Raw genomic sequence first — 18,951 nt, forward strand, 5'->3', positions numbered from 1 at the left:
GAGCAATTTGAAGGTTACCTTTAACCAGTAAAAAAGCACAAAACCTTTCTTCTATTTCACGCAATCACGTGCAGATTTGGAAATAAAGAAACCAAACCTAACCGAGAACTAAATAGGTATCCAAATACCCAAAATTTTAATTATTTACCTAAAAAATTAGTTATACATCTTAGTTTTAAATAAGATAGAAACAAAAACTAGTACTATCTATTCTATTTCTTCTTCTGTTCACCAGCACAAACTGTGAAGAACATCAGAAGATACTGGCCCGCTGCGAGTTTTCAGATACGTTGGTAGAATAAGATATACGCCTCAGAAATTTATGAGGGGCAAATTTATCCAATTTCTCTAAAATTTATTATAAATAGTAAAGACAAACTTTTTTTAACAAAAATCCATAGGGGGCAGATGCCCCACCCTTGCTGGCTGTACATCCGCCACTGTCCATTACAGTTTTCAGATTTTGAGCGATGGACAAGAGATAATCCTGCTCAGGCTTCAATTATGATCATATCGGATGAAGTGGCTTCAAGCAAGTACGGTTCAAAACTTATTTGCCGGAAACTAGAACTACTTTTTGGCTCATTCAGTTAGGCCTTTTGAAATGCCACTCTTTTTCGAAACCCACTGATGACACCTTACATTATTTTTGACACCTCTGAAACGCATTCTTGGATCCGCCACTGATGACAAATAATATATTTTGTAGGGGTGTTCAATCCGGATATCGGTTCGGTTTCGGTTCGGTTTTTTCGGTTTTTCGGTATTTCGGTTAGTAAAATATAACTACCATTCTAAATCCATATTTACTTCGGTTCGGTTCGGTTTATATACCGTCGGTTTTCGGTTTATTCGGTTTTATACTAAAAAATATAATTCTTTATTTTGGGATCATATTATATGAATTTTAGAGTCTTGTTGTCAACACATTCATTTATTAAAAAATATTATAAGTTTAAATAAAAGAACAAAAAAAAAATGTTTCTATCATCTAATAAAATAATCAAATCTATAATTAAAATCAAATCTCAAAATTTTGATGATAAAAATAAAAAACAAAAAATAAAACAGAAACACGAAGCACAAAAAATAAGTTATTATATTCTTTCATATTTAGCGTTTATCAAAGTCATGTTTCTTCTATTAAACACGAAACTCTATTCGTCTATAGATAATAAAAAAATTGTGAAGAATTTCCACTAATTGTTATCATCAAATTTATAATCTTTATTTCAATTTAGTCAATGCTAAATTAAAGCAAAAAGATCAAAAGAAGACTAAGAAAATAACAAGCATGTATGCGATGAATTGTTATTTAATTATAGTTCAAGTGTTTTACAAATCAGGACTATTTTATTACTGTAAAAAATATGGTAATAGTTATTAGCAAAAAAATAACTTATGATTTTCATACGTTGTTATAAAATATATACATATTTACATGTTTCTATTTTTTGATCGGTTTTATTCGGTTTATTCGGTTTTATCGGTTATATACCGAACCATATCCAAATCCTACGGTTTTTTTAAAATCATATCCATTCGGTTTGTATGGTATATACCAAATCCAAACTATATTATCTATTTCGGTTCGGTTCGGTTCGGTACGGTTCGGTTCGGTACGGTTCGGTTTTGCCATATTGAACAGCCCTAATATTTTGTGTAAAAGTAAAACCTGCACATATGTAATTCTGGTTTGTTTCGGATTTCATAAAAATAGAAAACTGACCTGAACCCAACTAAACCCGAACGGATCGGATCAGAAAAGTTAGAGGTTCCTAAATTGGTCTAAAACATCTCAACCCAAATAACCGGATCCAACTTAAACCATAAACCGAAATGCCCTGGACTAATGTGTACCATCCACATGATGTACCTAAAAGCATAGAAAACAGTGTTTGGTTTCTCAGACAACAACTTTATGCAATAAGCCAAATTATTATTTTTTTTATCATTTGAAACTACATTATTCACTTGTGTCTAAATCAGGCAAAACTAGATAACTTATTACACTCAAAGGTTTTTAGTTTTCTTTTTAAGGCGTCCAAGGAGCTGGAGGAGGCGGTGTGGCAGGTGTTAAAGGAGGCACAGCAGAAAACATAGTGTTCTTGTCAATAGCTCCAAACGTTCTTTCTCCTGACAAAGCCACCAGTGCTGCGACCAGACCAGCATTGCCTGCAAGGGTTGGCTCTGTATAGTTGTAGTTAGTACGAAGGTCGTGGAACCCGTCATGCTTGTCAGGTCCAGCAACCATTGCTCCTACGATGGTATTTGGATTATTCTTTTTAGTGTCTCTCCATTTCCATCCTCCTTTGCAGCTTTCTTTCTTCACACTTTTCGGTATTGAAGCTCCTCTGTGATGCACGTGTTTCGGGTACCGTTGTCCAAAACCTACAACATAACTCATCTTCCGAGGGTTTTTACCGAGTATGTAATCAATCTGCCAAGAAAAAAAACACACAAAAGAGTATGATCAGATAAAGTCATACTATAGAGGAAGCATATTATATACCTGTGATCTTGCAAAGTCCCGTAGGACATCAGTAGAATAGAATTTCGGACCACAGTACCATCCAGGAGTGTCAGCAGCATCTAGATAGTCACTAAATAGCGCAGCTAAGAAAGCCGCATTTGCAGCATATTGAAGAGGCTGTGGATCTCCATGATTCAACATGATCAAACCTCCTGTATAGATATAATATCAAAGTTATAGCTCTTCACAACAGGTCCACAAAAATTAAAAAGTGTAGACAGTTAACTATTTACTCACCCTTGGTTCTTTTAAACTTTTTGTAGTAAGGTAAGTATGAGCACATAACTACTCCTGTTTGATTATGAAAGGTTCTCAAGATGTCTTCATATGGATATCCAGGGCTTAGAAACAGCCTTAACCGTGTCAACAGCAACTATATCCAGAAACCAAGCAGATTAGGTTGTTTTAAGAGTCAGCTTAAAATAACATTACTAGAGAACTAACCTGAGCTCCGGGAAGCTTGTTGTCCCAGCTAGGGACACCATAGTAAGGACCATCCCAGAAGGCACCAGCATGCCTCGCCGTATCATGGTTGGTAACTTGATCAAGATACGTTATATTTCCAGTAGCATAATACAACCAAGCCCCGCCCCATAGAAGCTCATCCCAAAACAGGCTCGACTTATAAAACTCGCTAGACTCTTTACGAGGTATACTGTAACTTTTTTTAACAGCGTTTGCAAAGTTATAAAGCGTTTTAGCACCGTGAACAAGCTTCTTAGAGTAGTCTCTGTTGTCTTTAAAAACAATGGATGCAGAGGCCAGAGCAGCTGCCATCTCTGCAGCAAGATCCGAGCAGCCAGAGTAACAACTATGCGCAAGCCTTGTGTAATCAACGTCCTCAGGACGCATCCAGCAGTAATGGTCATTTTGCATCACACCTCCTCCACGGTTATCCCCATAGCCGACCTGTGAACACACACACAAACGTTTCAAGAAAATGTTTAGTATTTTCAAAACATATTATCTTTTTTTTTTTACCTGTGACACCATCCTACCGACTTTATCAGCACTACTGTTGAAGGTCTTGAGAAAATAATCAGTTCCCCATTTGATGAGTTCTTTAACATGGTCAAGCTCCCCTGCAGCTTCGTATTTAGCACTGTATTCAATCACACTCCAGCTCAGCATGGTCATCGCATATGACATTGGGAAGCTGAACTTGATTGTATCTCCAGCATCGTAGTAGCCTCCAACCACATCTCTGGGAGGGTATTCTCCTTCATCGACATCTTTCATACAGGAGTTGCCTCTCCATGACACGTCATTCTTCTTAGGAAGTTTCCCAGCTGCAAGGAACATAATAAGTAACCAGTCTTGAGATATGACATAACATAGATACATATATAGGACCGGTCCGGGGCATAGACAAAAGGAACCGACATATCATGATTTTAAGCGATATTTTTAGTTGTATATAAGACACTATAAGAAAACTTTACATGAATAACAAGAGCACAAGTGAGTATAGGGCATGAAGAAAAAAATGAATTGTCGGGCACTTAATATATCAGTTCGAGGGTTTATGTAAGAACAGAATGTTAACAAGTTTCGAGCTTACATTTTTGAGCGTTGAAGAACAAGAGTGTCTTGTTGAGAGCGAGAGTGTAGTTGTCTTGTTGAGGCTTCTCATGTTTGTGGTGTGGCACGTGTCTAACGATCATAGTTATGGATCCAGCGAGAAAGGTGGTAACAAGAAGGGTTCCAAGAGTCCATAGAAAGATTTTGCGGCTGACTAGTATACATCCGAGATCAACGTACTTCTTCTTCTTCCTCACGGGTGGTCCGAGTAGCCAGCTCCGCTGCGTTGCGTCTAGTGGTCGAGGAAGAGCCGAACGGTCGAGTTCTTGGAGATTACGGCTGCGATCGTCGTCGGTGATTGAGTCAGCCGCATTGATCTCTAAAGGACCACCCCATGGGTCTCGTCCGTACATTGTGATGGAGTCTTGTCTCCGTGCACGATCAGATCTAAAAGAATTTTTGTTTTGTTTGTTTGTTTGAGAGTGGAGAAGACGAAGAGGTTTGTTATAAGTGAGGCTTTAGGGTACTGAGTGATGTGGAAAGTGATAGTGAAGTGAAGATGATGTCAGCTTTTGAAGTACCACCTGAGTTTAATGATACTCTGCCACGTTATGAAAAGTACGCAGGACTACGTCAGAAAAATTGAGCTCCGGGAAGCTTGTTGTGATTCCTCCTATATATTAAATGTTAAGAAAAATTACTAGAGAACTAACCATTTAACGAAACATGCGATAAATTTGATTTAAAAATATTTTTACATTTAAGTCAAATAATATAGAGAATAAGATAATGTTGATTGAAAAGAATTTTAAAATAAATTTTAGGTTTATTGATTGTATGTTTTGTATTACTATTTAGAGAGAAAAATAGATATTTGGCATAAAATATGTAAAAAAATAGAAAAAAAATTAGCAAAAATTTAATATAAAGAACGAAATGATAATGACAAAAATAAGAAGAGGCCGAAGAATATGCAAATCTGTGTTAGTGAAGTTAATTTGATAATTACATATATAATTCTACAAACATTTGTTATCATTAAATATTCATTAGTTATTTTTATATCAAATTTATAGAAACTTTAGTACTGATTTTCAAATTATTTTAAGTTAAAAATTATATTTTTAATGTTTCAAACTATATGAGATTGTATACATAATATATATATTTTTTATAATACTTATATTCGCGAATTCGCGAGCAACCATCATTAAGCTCAAGTAGATACGATTAATTATTTTTTATATAATAATATTTTGGTTTTGTAGATTTTTAGTTGGTGACATTTATTGAACCTTTACTGTTGTCACTAGCGACTTTTTTTTATTTTCTATACAAGTGTACAAATGAACTCAATGTCCTTATCGACCATGGCCATATATGAAAAGAGAAAACAACCATAAAAATCTTAAACTTTTAAATTAAAGCCAAAAAACTTTGAACTCATATTTGAACAAAAAAATACTACAACTTTCAAATATTGGTTATCTTACCTCGCATTTTTTGTTAATTATGCCATTTTAGAAATCTAAAAAATCAACTGTTAAACCTGTAAACATCTGTTAACTCGATAAACGATGTCGTTTTAAAAATTGATTAAACATTAATGAAATGATGTTGTTTTACATCTATAAGCATTTAAATCATCTCCTCTTTCGTGAAACCTAAATTTTCTAACTAATTCTCTAATCTCTCAATTTTCTAATCTTCAAAACCCAGAGCTATTGATAATGCAAAGGGTGACTATGATGATGGAGTTACTTCAGATTCGTCGTAGTGAGAGATCTTAAGTGGAAAGTGCTAGGGAAATTACGATTGAACAACAGAATCAAGTCGGTGAAGAAGGCAATGAAGATGATAATGAGACTATAATAAGAATGATAATGAAGCTGGGAATAATGGTATTGGTGTCGAAGAAGAATTTTTAAGTAATTTAAAATGACTTCGTTTAGTAAGTTAACAGACGTTTACGGTTTAATAGTTGACTTTCTGAGTTTCTAAAATGGTCGAGTCAATAAAAAATAAGAGTTAAAATGGTCAACATTTAAAAGTTGGAGTATTTTTTGGCTCAAACACGAGTTGAAAGTTATTTTGACTTTAATTTGAAAGTTGGGTTTTATTGACAGTTTTCTCTATATGAAAGTAGCAGGACTGTTTTAAGACGCATATACAAATTTCATTTGAAACAATCATATGATTCAAGAAGGGTGAAAACACTAGTGACGAAGGTAATACTATCATATGATTTTACGGTTTGCAGTCGGAAAACTCGATTTTGCGATTTTAGCGGAAAAACTCGATTATACGGTTTTTGCGGGAAAATTCAGTTTTGCGGTTTTGGCAGAAAACTTAGTTTTATGGTTTTGGCGGGAAAACTCGGTATTGCGGTTTTGACGGGAAAACTCGGTTTTTCGGTTTCGGCGGGAAAACTCATTTTTGGTTTCTGTGAAAAATTTTATTTTACGGTTTTGGCGAAAAAATTCATTTTTTTGGTTCCTAAGAAAAAAAAACGTTTTTGCAAATTTTATATAATTTAATTAAAATGGTGAAAATCTATATATCTAATTGAAAATCCATGGGTACACCATTACCTTTTTGTATTTATCCAACATAAATATGGATTTTAAAATTAATACTCATAATTGACCCATTTAATCCTAGAAGGGTAAAAACCCGACCCATTATTAGTGGGTTTGGGTAAACCCATGAGTAATTACCCATGTTAACATCCCTATCCCTAGGTAATAGGAATAGAATGTTTTAAATTATACTCGCAAACGGGTTTCTTAAGTACTAAAACAGGGGAAGAGACAACGAACTACATTTGAACTTAACCCGATAACACAGCCGAATGTTCCCAGTAATCTTTTGGCTGGAACTGCAACTACAATGGGGACACCAAAAGCTGGATTCGGGACCACGCACTGCTGATTAGAGTAAGACCGAGAGCTGCGAAGATCAGACACTTGAGACCATGGTTTTATCTGGACGATGGGTTCTTCTTGTTTGTGAGGCAATTGAGTAGTTCAAGGAGATGCTGATGCCTCTGGTGCACAAACACTCTTGAGTTTCAATGTTTCATTGAACCAAAATGGCAGAGGAGGTGAAACCGCTGAGTATTCACAAGAGCATTGCTGAGCCTGAGAAGATGGGGAAGCTTGCTTAAGTTTCCTCTTCTTTCATGACCAAAACTTGAGCTTCTTCATTGCTTTCATAACCTTCATTGGGTACTGCTCAACCTTATGAACCTGGTCACTGCTTTTAACTCGAAAGGAGAATGTTTGTAACCGTTGAAGAACAAAAGAAAGTTAAAAAGAAGAATCATTTGCTCTTAATCTTCTTTAGCGTTTTTGGGATCTTCAATCTCTGTGACAATTTAATTTATCAAAATCTTGCAGAGGCCCCACATGCTTAACTACCACTAGTGACATGACAATGCAAGTTATGCCGGTACATACTGACAACAAGGTCCTCTTGCAATAACTTAAATGTGTGTTTGATTTTTTTTTTTTTGTCACAAACTAAACTTCATTGAAAGATTAAACTGGGTTCATTACAAGGTTTCTTAACACCTGTTTGGATATGCCATCCACGTTAGAAACAGAGGATCTACTGACCCAATAAAAGGAAACTGAATCGAAAGCTAAGGATAGAGAGTTGATGTCGCTGAGGATTCCGTGCAAATCTGAAACATTTGAGCCATCCTTAATTGCCGTCATCAGTTTACTTGAATCAGACTCGAAAGAGATTTGTTTGAAATCCAACGAAATCGCTGCCTCCATCGCTGCCAGTAACGCCAACCCCTCCGCCACAAGGGGTGATTTAACATTTGCAAAAGTTTGGGACAGAGGTGTTCCTTCCTAATGCCTACAAACTCCCACGCCACACCCGCCTGGTGCCCTTCCCTGCTCCACGCCGCATCTGACCTACAGATAATCTCGTTTCTTGGTCCTTCCCAACCAGAACTGTTCCTTTTTACACCCTGTTCACAAAATAGAGTCGCAGATGCGATATTGTCAGTCTACAATATAAAGATTTGCTTTAGAGTGCGTTAATAAAGTAGAACAAGAAAAGCTATATCCAAGGGAATGAGAAGAGAAGTGACCAAGGTGCTTTCGCCTATTCAGAACCTCGAGATGTGTCCTTTGAATTCCTCGAACCTTCTATGAAAGCAATCATACCAAGGTTAGAATTCTTTGGACCAGATGTAGTATGAACACAAGACTTGAGGAAAACCAGAAGAGAAACAGATTCCTCCCAATTTCCACGCCGAGCGAAATCCCTTTTTACCCTTCTTTGGATTTGACTGTTCTGTACTGATCTTCTTACCAAGAAACATCTTTCTGTTCTTTGCTATAGCTGCTGCAAGGTCCTCATCATCCACAAAGTCAACATATGCCAGTCCCTGCGAGACACAAGAGCATCAAGAATATTAATCCACCATACTGGCATGCTTCACTAAGACATAAAATAGCAGCAGATAGTCATTGGCAGTATGCATAACTGATATCTATGATGAACAGATTTACCAATCAATGCAGATGGAAAAATATACTTATTATTATTATCTATTCCCTTAAGTTCCAACAGGATTTCATCTAAGCATGATCATACGGAAACTAGGAAATTTCCAGATTCATTTACGGTAACAGTAAAGACTAAGAAGAGCAAATACTAATTCAAAGTCGAAAGTACGAGCATTAGACCAAAGAAGAGCAAATACTAATTCACCTAGAAGCTAGAGATGCTTCATTCCTTGCTCATTCTAGCCACAGAGAAGGACTTAATGGAAACACGGCACTCATAGCTTCCCTTGCTTGTCTTAGCTTTTCAAGGTTTGCAGAATTCCTGAGAAGCTTTATATACTGCAATAACGTTGATTGTCAAGCACGAAAGTTATCATTTTTTTTTAATGAAAATTTGGTAAAAGAAAATTTGTTTTCCTCCCACATTCTGAGTGAGAGACGATTTCAAGCAAATGGAAGGTAGAGAAGATGGTTATTATTGGATGATACCTTCTTTATGAAAGAATATGTCAAATATTCTTGTTACGTTTATCCTTATCGTATATACTCTGTTTTCCTATATTCCCTCCTCTCTTTGAGGATCTACAAACTGTAATTAGTTTATATAGGATCCTCCATGTACGTTTGTGATGAGGTGAGTAAATACAAGCTTTCATGGTATCAGAGCCTACTCTCTGATCTTCTTATTTTTTTTTTTTCTTGTTTCGTGATCTCTCCTCTGTTCTTCTACATCTTCGATGGCGGCTGCAACCACCTCGACCGAGAGAGCCTATGGAGTCACGAACATAAAAACTCACATACCAATTGTCTTGGATCTTGATGAATGCAACTACGATGCGTGGAGGGAGCTGCTCCTGATGCACTGCCTTACCTTCGATAGCCTTGGTCACCTTGACGGAACCCTCGCTCCAACTGGTGATGATGATACGGCTTGGCATAAGCGAGATGCGATTGTGAAATTGTGGCTATACGGCACTATCACAAAACCACTTTTCAAATCTACCTTCCAAAAAGGTGGAAGCGCTCATGATGTCTGGACTAGAATTGAAAATCAGTTCAGGAACAACAAAGAAGCCCGCGTGATGCAGCTAGATAGCGAGCTCCGCAGCAAAGAGATAGGCGATCTTTCAATCAACGAGTACTGTCAGCAACTCAAGTCTACTGCAGACCTCCTTGCCAATCTCGACTCACCAGTAGCAGATAAAACTCTGGTAATATATATGCTAAATGGCTTAAATGAGAAGTTTGACTATGTGCTTAATGTGATCAAGCACCAGAAACCATTTCCATCGTTTGATGATGCAAAGAGCATGCTAGAGATGGAAGAGACCAGGCTGAAGAAAACGAAAAAAGTGACTGCGTCTCACAATGATCATGCCTCCTCCTCAACCGCACTTGTGGCCACCAATCAACAAAGCACACAGCACCAACAGAACCAACCACAGCCGCAGTACAACAACAACAGAAACAACAACCGCGGCAACAGACGAGGAAACAAAAACAGGGGACGCTACAACAACAACAACTACCACCAGCGACCCTCGTACAACAACTGGACACCTCCGCCATTCTGGTACGGATCCTATGACAACAACTTTCAACCACAACAGCAGACCCCGTGGCAAACACTCCCACAAGGATTCTACCAGCCTCGTCAGTATGCACCACAATCTCAAGCTGCTCCGGCTCAAGCTCATTTCGCAGACACGTCACTGCAGCCGACTAAAGACTTTGCGGAGGCCTTTAACACCATGACCCTCACTGATCCGTCTCAAAATGGCTGGTTCATGGACAGCGGTGCTTCTGCTCATCTAGCTTCCTCGTCAGGTATGCTTCAATCTGTTTTTAATATGAACACCAGAAATTCCGTCACTGTTGGCAATGGTTCATCCATACCTCTAACTCCACTGGTCACACTTCCATACCTTCTCAATCTCGTTCATTACACTTGAAAAACGTTCTTGTTGCACCTAATATTGTTAAAAACCTTGTTTCTGTTCGTCGTTTCACCACTGACAATTGGTGCTCAATTGAATTTGACCCATTTGGTTTCTCTGTGAAGGATCTACAGTCTCGGAAACTCTTGCTCCGCAGTGACAGTACAGGTGACCTTTATCCAGTGCCCTCTCATCTCAATAAATCTACGGCACTGACAGTCACCAACGAGACTCCTTCACTATGGCATAGGCGCCTAGCTCACACAAGCAATGGCACTCTTCAATCTCTCATTTCCTCTGGTTTTATTTCTTGTAATAAAGACAACTTGCTTTCATGTTGCAATGCTTGTCAAATTGGGAAACACTTAAAACTTCCATTTCATAAATCTCAAACTCAAAGTTCTCAGCTTTTTGATATCATTCACTCAGATATTTGGACCTCCCCGGTTCACAGCATCAGTGGGTGTCGCTATTATGTCTTATTTCTTGATGACTTCTCACATTATTTATGGGTTTATCCACTTCGCAGGAAAAGTGATGTTTTCTCTAAATTTTTACACTTTGAGGCCTATGTCAGAAACCAGTTCAACTCAACTATCAAGACGTTTCAATGCGACAATGGTGGAGAATATGATAATTCAAATTTTCATAATCACTTCTCTAACCATGGCATTTCTTTCAGATTCTCTTGTCCACACACATCCCAACAGAATGGCAAATCAGAAAGAATGATTCGAACGTTGAACAACCCCATTCGAACTCTTCTATTTCAAGCCCATTTATCTCCAACATATTGGGTGGAAGCTCTTCATGCTGCAGCTCATGTTCTCAACATTCTTCCGTCGTCTTCTATTGGTAATCAAACACCTCACTTCAAACTATTCAATCAAAAACCAAGTTATAATCATCTTCGTATTTTCGGTTGTCTTTGTTTTCCAAACTTACATACAGCCTCTACAAACAAACTCTCTCCTCGGTCAACCCCGTGCTTGTTTCTTGGATATCCACTTCATCATCGTGGATATAGATGTCTAGATCTTAAAACCAATCGTATCATTATATCTAGACATGTTGTTTTTGATGAACATACTTTTCCCAAAGCAGAAAAAGCCTCACAAAATTCTCAAGTTTTTGATTTCCTTGAAACAGAAACTCCTTCACCTATCTTTAAAGAGATCCTTCAAGCTCCTCAACCTCAGTCAGTTTCATCTCCTCTACAGCCAGCCTCGTCTACCACCACGTCGAATACAGCTCGCGCTCAACCCCCAACGGTTCCAGTGCAGCGTATGGTGACGAGAAGCCAGGCTGGAATCCACAAGCCAAAGAAAGTTTATTCTCTATATACCTCTTCTGTGTCTAGGATTCCTACAAGCCATCAAAAAGCCTTAGATGATCCGAACTGGAACCCGGCTATGACGGATGAGTACGATGCTCAAATTAAAAATAAAACTTGGAGCTTAGTACCTAGGCCGTATGGGGCTAACATTATTAACTCATTGTGGTTGTACAAGCTTAAATGTGATGCAGATGGAATTCCTAAACGACACAAAGCACGCCTTGTGGCGAATGGCAAATCACAACAAGAAGGCGTCGACTTCGACGAGACATTCAGTCCTGTTGTAAAGCCAGCGACGATAAGAATGGTGCTGAACCTAGCAGTCTCCAATGGTTGGGAAATGCGGCAACTAGACGTCAAAAATGCCTTCCTTCATGGCTCCATCAATGAGACAATCTATATGCACCAACCTCCAGGATTTGTTGATAAAACAAAACCGCATTATGTGTGTAAGCTGAACAAAGCCCTTTACGGTTTAAAACAAGCCCCGCGTGCTTGGAATGCTCGGTTTGCTTCATCTCTCTCCCGCCTTGGTTTTGTTACGAGCAAAAGTGATCACTCTCTGTTTGTTCTACGTCAAGGACAACATCTTGCCTATCTCCTACTTTATGTTGATGACATTGTGTTAACAGGCTCCTCAAAAGAGTTGATTTCAGGAATAATATTGAAGCTAAAACAGGAGTTCCCTATTACAGACATGGGAAAACTACACTATTTTCTTGGGATCAAAGTCGAGTACAACAAGATGGGAGTCCTCCTAACCCAAAAACAATATGCGACAGAGATCATTTCAAGGGCTGGAATGTCTGAGTGCAAACCAGTCTCTACCCCAGTCGATGTCAACTCCAAGCTGTCTGGTAACATTGGTGATCGTATCAAAAATCCAACTGAGTACCGCAGCCTCGCCGGGGCTCTGCAGTACCTCACCTTCACCAGGCCGGACATTGCCTACGCTGTCCAACAGATCTGTCTGTTCATGCACGATCCTCGCGAGCAACACATGAGCGCGCTTCGACGAATCATAAGGTACATTCAAGGAACAAGTGCGCATGGTCTTCAAATTTACAAGTCCAAGCTTACCACACTCACGGCGTACTCAGACGCCGATTGGGCCGATTGGGCAGGATGTCCTGATACCAGACGCTCCACATCTGGCTATGCTGTCTATCTTGGTGAAAACCTGATCTCTTGGTCTTCAAAAAGACAACAAACGGTGTCAAGATCGAGTACGGAGGCCGAGTACAAAGGCATAGCAAACGCAGTTGCTGAGACTTGCTTCTTACGAAACCTACTACTGGAGCTACACTGCCCACTACGCACTGCTACCTTGGTCTTCTGCGACAATATCAGCTCTGTCTACTTGTCTTCTAATCCGGTGAAGCATCAACGAACAAAACATATAGAGATCGACCTTCACTTTGTTCGGGAGAAGGTGGCACTTGGGCAAGTCAAAGTCATTCATGTTCCATCTTCACTCCAATACGCAGACATCTTCACAAAGGGCCTTCCAACGTCGCTGTTCACAGACTTCCGATCCAGCTTAACCGTTCGCTGCGCCAACGATCTCACTGCGGGAGGGTGAAAGAATATGTCAAATATTCTTGTTACGTTTATCCTTATCGTATATACTCTGTTTTCCTATATTCCCTCCTCTCTTTGAGGATCTACAAACTGTAATTAGTTTATATAGGATCCTCCATGTACGTTTGTGATGAGGTGAGTAAATACAAGCTTTCACTTTATTGCGTCTGACTTCCAAGGCTAAGAATGAGTTTCTGGGTGCTTTTCTACTTCCCCCACGGTTACGTTTAGCTGCTTTGATATTGGTCTGATTATGCATATAATTTGAACTGCTAGATATTCTCTAAGTATTGTTTTGCTCAGACATGAAGGTGCGTGAGAAACAAGAGGACATGAACTTATTCTACAACAGCTGAAAATCTGTTTCTAGGAACCACAAACAACAGCTCAAGCTCTGTTTCTAGGAACCACCACTGTTTGGTTGGTTTAAGAGTTGTATGAAACAGTTCAGAACTGCTAGAGTAACACAAAGCAACACGTTTTCTTAACTTTTGAAACGCAAAACTATAGTTTTATTTTATGGAGAAAATACAAAACAAGGTTAAGAAGACGCTTGACATATACCAATGTTTGAATTAATCCTCCTATATATGTTACGAAATAAAAACCTGAATAAACGGGGAAAATTGATGGGAAAAAAAAGAAGAAACTTCATCAAGACATTATAAGTTACCTCCCAACACTTCTGTTATTCTCTAACCAATCAACCAATCCATACACCTATTAAGAACCCAATCTCCACTTTCTGTGAATCACTCATCTCCATGGTGGAGGGAACTCCCAACGTGTCTCCGGCTCTTTTCGCTTTCCACCAATGCTAATAGATAAACTCGATGAAGGCTCTACATTTGCTCCTGAATGCTCTCCCATAGCCTCGCTTTGTCCAGGTGATAGAAACTGCCTCAAGCTTAGCGACTCTCTGTTTCCCATCTCAACCCCAAACCCATAACTTTGATCAAAGCGTGGCTGCACTGATCCATTCAGACTAGGAGATCCACCCGACAAGCTCATGAACATGTGCTGTTGAGGGAAAGGTGGCTGCGCATATGGAGCCGATCCCATCATTTGAGGCATCATCACTGGCGTACCCCTTGCGTCCACCATGTATGGAATAGCTGTTCCAGGAACATACATAGGCGATGATGACATTGACATCCCAGGAGGACCAGTAAATCCGTTGTACCCATATATAGGAGCTGGAGAAAAGGAAACACCAGGGGATAAAGAGTTTCCTGTTTTTCCCATGTATAATCCTGCCGCTGGCTCGAGGGACTTACCATTGGACAGGAACGAAGCCATCTGGGAAACAGTCTCTTTTCTGTCAACGTCCACTTTTGTACCAAATAGAGAGATAACCGGTTCATCCAATTTGTGCCCTCCATAGGAGGCTGTGCTCCATGGCTGCTGCCCATAGTAGGGACCCTGATCACGTGAATCGATGAAAAACTGTGGCCTGTCATTCAAGTCGAAGTTTACTTCCTTCCCTGATTGCTGAGAAACTGAAGGTGACGCGCTTTGCTGCCCATTGTGACTTAGAAACAATCTCGTTTCCATCTTCAACTCAGAAGGTGGAGGAATGTCATCGTCCTCGTTTGTACAATTCAAATCCAGGTTGAACCTGCTTGCTCCTCGAAAATTAGCTTCATGTGAGGACTCTACACCCCTAGAGTTTGATGAGGAGAAAGGAAACTGTTTCCAGGGAGTTTGATCTTCAACTTGATCATCTCCTACATCAGCTACATTCAGATCGACACATATCACCTGCTTTTCTCTTGAATCCCCGCTAGGAACTTTGTGAGGTGATTCTGAGTGAGATACACTACAAGCAGCCAGCCCTTTCGCACTAAGAGATCTTTCCAATTGCAACGGCGCCGCTACAGGCATACCAGAATGTGAAACAGACATAATGTCATCGGGCTCATCAGGACAAATATCTTCATTGAGGTCAAAGCCACATGGGCTTTTCTCTCTCCCTAACTCAGATTTAGCAGGTTCTACCAGGTTCTTCTCTTTAACATCATCAGCGGTCAGCATCCCATTCTCACGTTTATTGTTCTTCTCATCCATTACATCGTCATCTCCAACATGCGGTTCCTTAAAGGAATGACTTTCACCCACTGATAATCTTTTAGATGGAGAACCTGTGTGTAGATCATCATTATGGGAGTGTTGCGAATCAGACTCCCCACTTTCATCAGATAGTTCTTCTGAAGAACTGTGAGAAGCTTCCCCGGAGTCCACGTCTCTTGCCACTTCCTGTGCGACTTTGGTAGCGATCTCCAAGGCATCCAAAATACCAAGGTCAATATCAGCCGTTGTTTTGTCGATAGCTCCAAGGCGCTGGGATATGGTCATTGATCTAGAAGACCTGCGTTTTTTTCTCCGTTTCACTCTCTTCTCTGTGTTTAAATGTCCCTTACCTTCATTCTCAGCATGAGCAGTCGTCATACTGTCATTCGCAACTTTATCATTTCTACCATGACCACCTGATAATCTAGACGAACTGTCAGAATCCTCCGTAACCTGAGCCAATGAAGGCACATTTTTGCTATTATGGGCAATACTAACATCGTGCGACGCACATACGGTCTCAGACGCATTCCTGCTCACTTCATTAGAATCAAGACTAGTCTGCAAAAGACTATTTTTCCCCAAATCCATACTGACAATAACAGAATCAGAAGACACGGCTACTGAACTAGATGACACTGCTCCAGCTCCACCAGTCTTTTCAAGAAAGTTTCCAGAGATTCCCATCTGCGTTTCCGATGGGCCTTCAACACTATCGAGCTCTGGATTAAGAAGGCTACTAGAGCTTACACCTTGTGCCTGCCACCAACAAATGTAAGCTTGTATCAGAAAAAAATCCATATTATATTTCAATAGGTGTAAATAATTTGGCATATACCTTGGCACTGAGATTAGAAAGAAAAGCGTCTGGCTTCACGGGTTGGGCTTCTTGTTTATTTTTTGAATGAGCTGCCTTTACAGTCTCTGACTCAATGCTTATTTTGTTTGACACAGCCAAAGACTCTTCCTCTACACTCGCTCCACGGGTCTGCAATACACACAAAGCAATAACGTTTGATTGTCAAAGCGTGAAAGTTATCATCTTTGGTAAAATCTGAATTGTTTATAGCAAAAGGTAAGGTAGAATGGGGTGGTGGTTATTACTTGGCAGTTGTTAGCATTTGCGGAGAGCTCCGCGCCTAGGGTTTCAATCTGATGATTCGACGAGGGTGGGGCAGGGTTTACGGTTGCAGCGTCGTCCATCTTCTCAATTGTGATTTTGAGATTAGAATCTATGTAAACCCGGTTCAAAGCAGTATAGTCTCTAATGTTACGAAACTCACCCAATTGGTCAGCTCCTTTGACTTCTAAACCGGTGAGGATTTTGATAAGCTTGAGGTAAGCTCATCGGTTTGTGACACAGAGAAGGGGAGAAAATTGACGAAGAGCAAGGTAGAGAGAGAGAGAGAGAGAGAGTTTAGGGATTTTGATGTTTGATTTCGTTAATTTTTTTCACAATGTTTGCGTGATTTACATATAAAGAAGAGAATAGGCTTTATGCCTATAAATAACTAACAGCCCAATGGACGATAACCCGAGGCCCAAATGGTACTTACCAGATTTCACGGTTATCCTTAAACCTCAAATTGATATGAAATTTCTTGGTCTTGATTGGTTTTGGTAGACCAATTTTGGAAATCAAATCAGTGTGTTATTCACTCAGTTGAACACTCAAACCGATTCTCTATCTCCTCCCAAGTTTAATGATAATTGCAACTCTGGTTAATTAATTGAAATAGGTTGTTAGTGGACAAAATAAGAACTGCTCTGACATCAACTCTCAATTTACTTCAAGATAAATTAAAAATGATTTATTTTTCTATAAAAACTATCGTATATCACCAATGTTTTGCACTAATCCGAATATGTGTTCTGACCTCTGTCTTCTTCCTATTTATTATGTTTTATATAATTCTAAGCAATGATTAAAATTTATATAATCTGAACGTTTTGCGAGAATATAATTTTTGAATCTCTTAGTAAAAATGTAAGTCTTTAATTTTGTTTTCATGTATAAAACATGTTAGGCACTAAGCTTGAGAAATATACGATGTTATAGATTAGTTTTGTGAAAAAATGACAGTGGACTCAAAGACCAAGTGTGTCTTATTTTCACATATACTCCAGTCTCGCGAGTTAAGAACTTCCAAAGTTTCAAGAACTACCAAAGGGTGTTTACATGTGTACAATGGAAACTCACGCTACCCCAAAAGTATAAATTTTTTTTAACAGTCTCCCAATTATTTACAACATACTATTGATACACGAAGTGTGAATGCTATCCCTTTACTATTATTTGAGGAGCATTGTAAATAATAAACCTTTGCCTCATGTGTTATTATCAAGATTGCCATTACTTATGTGTCATCATGAGAGCTCTTCTCATAATATTTAGTGAATAACCTTTGCTTGCCTAGACTAATTACATATAGTGCCATTGGACATTTAAGTTTCATGTTTATGCATAATATAATTGGTTTTGATGGATTATACATATATCTCTTATTTTCATGCGAGTTTTAAAAATGTATTTATTGCTTTCATGCTTATATCTTCTCATTCTTTCTTGGCTGTATTTTTTTTTGCAACCTAACAATAGTAGTCAACTATATTGTAATCATTATCGCATTGTAAACAAGTTTTTATTTCATATATTTTTTATTGGATGATTTTCATTCTACAAAATATAATATTGGTGTATGAGTTTTATATGGAGTGATAACACATTTCGTAGTTTGAAAAAAAATAGGACCATATATTGATCAACGTTGTAGAAAGTTGCTATATTTCTAATAAACTATAGTTTACTACATAAATATAATGCATAATCTAACTTCTTTTTTAATGGTATATGTACTATGTAAGCGTATATTTTAAATATTATATATAATATAATGCATAATCTAATCCTTTTTAATCTTGTATGTACTAGGTGGTACCCAAAAAAATTTAGTGACTATATATATGGCAATTTTTCAATGCAATTTAATAATATTTGCCCAATATTTCAAATCATTGAATGTATAAATTAATTGCCATATATATTGGGCATTCGAAAAATTATTTCTTGATTCACACTAGAACGCGGAAGATCGACATTGAATGCCATATATATTGGGCAAATATTATTAAATTTATTTACTTTCCATTATATATTCAAAAATTAGCATTCGAAAAATTATTATAGGAAAGTTTTGACTCAGACAAGTATTCGTATGGAAATTAGAACAATTTGTGCTACAATTATTTATTAATTTAAAGTCCTATACAAATTCTATTCAATTCCTTAGATTAAGCACCAAGATTCTGAAATTAAGGACTCAACCCATCACAACACGTCAATCTGGTTATATTCGATCAAGTTAATTTACAAAGTTAATTTTGTTTCCTATACGTTGATTTCTTAATTATATTACTTTCCATAATTTTAAAATTGGCAGCAAAAAG

General features: G+C 38.4%; 2 protein-coding genes and 1 pseudogene across 2 annotated transcripts; all 3 read right to left on the reverse strand.

Annotated features, from left to right (window-relative positions):
- Window positions 1–1,922: 1,922 nt before the first annotated feature.
- Window positions 1,923–4,718, reverse strand: LOC106348937 (endoglucanase 21). Its single transcript, XM_013788778.3, has 6 exons — window positions 4,095–4,718; window positions 3,515–3,822; window positions 2,978–3,442; window positions 2,771–2,906; window positions 2,513–2,685; window positions 1,923–2,440 (listed from the first exon to the last, which is right to left on the reverse strand). The coding sequence occupies exons 1-6, from the start codon at window positions 4,465–4,467 to the stop codon at window positions 2,036–2,038; spliced, it is 1,860 nt and encodes a 619-aa protein (XP_013644232.2). The 5' UTR covers window positions 4,468–4,718; the 3' UTR covers window positions 1,923–2,035.
- Window positions 4,719–6,747: 2,029 nt separating this feature from the next.
- Window positions 6,748–8,994, reverse strand: LOC125590098 (annotated as a pseudogene).
- A 4,929-nt stretch (window positions 8,995–13,923) lies between these two features.
- On the reverse strand, window positions 13,924–16,971 carry LOC106348932. The gene is made up of 3 exons (XM_013788772.3): window positions 16,609–16,971; window positions 16,343–16,492; window positions 13,924–16,263 (listed from the first exon to the last, which is right to left on the reverse strand). Exons 1-3 carry the CDS (start codon window positions 16,705–16,707, stop codon window positions 14,191–14,193), a joined length of 2,322 nt encoding a protein of 773 aa, XP_013644226.2. The 5' UTR covers window positions 16,708–16,971; the 3' UTR covers window positions 13,924–14,190.
- Between the last annotated feature and the right edge of the window lie 1,980 nt (window positions 16,972–18,951).

Source organism: Brassica napus, chromosome C7 (genome assembly GCF_020379485.1).
Source record: "Brassica napus cultivar Da-Ae chromosome C7, Da-Ae, whole genome shotgun sequence".
Lineage (NCBI taxonomy): Eukaryota > Viridiplantae > Streptophyta > Magnoliopsida > Brassicales > Brassicaceae > Brassica > Brassica napus.

Bases quoted from the DNA above. Each gene is read 5' to 3' on its own strand.
- LOC106348932 (XM_013788772.3), bottom strand. From the start codon at position 16,707: ATGGACGACGCTGCAACCGTAAACCCTGCCCCACCCTCGTCGAATCAT. The intron at 16,493-16,608 runs GTAATAACCACC...TGTGTATTGCAG, and splicing joins CAAATGCTAACAACTGCCAA to ACCCGTGGAGCGAGTGTAGA. The intron at 16,264-16,342 runs GTATATGCCAAA...TGTTGGTGGCAG, and splicing joins TTTCTAATCTCAGTGCCAAG to GCACAAGGTGTAAGCTCTAG.
- LOC106348937 (XM_013788778.3), bottom strand. From the start codon at position 4,467: ATGTACGGACGAGACCCATGGGGTGGTCCTTTAGAGATCAATGCGGCT. The intron at 3,443-3,514 runs GTAAAAAAAAAA...GTGTGTTCACAG, and splicing joins TCGGTAGGATGGTGTCACAG to GTCGGCTATGGGGATAACCG. The intron at 2,686-2,770 runs GTGAGTAAATAG...ATATCTATACAG, and splicing joins AAAGTTTAAAAGAACCAAGG to GAGGTTTGATCATGTTGAAT.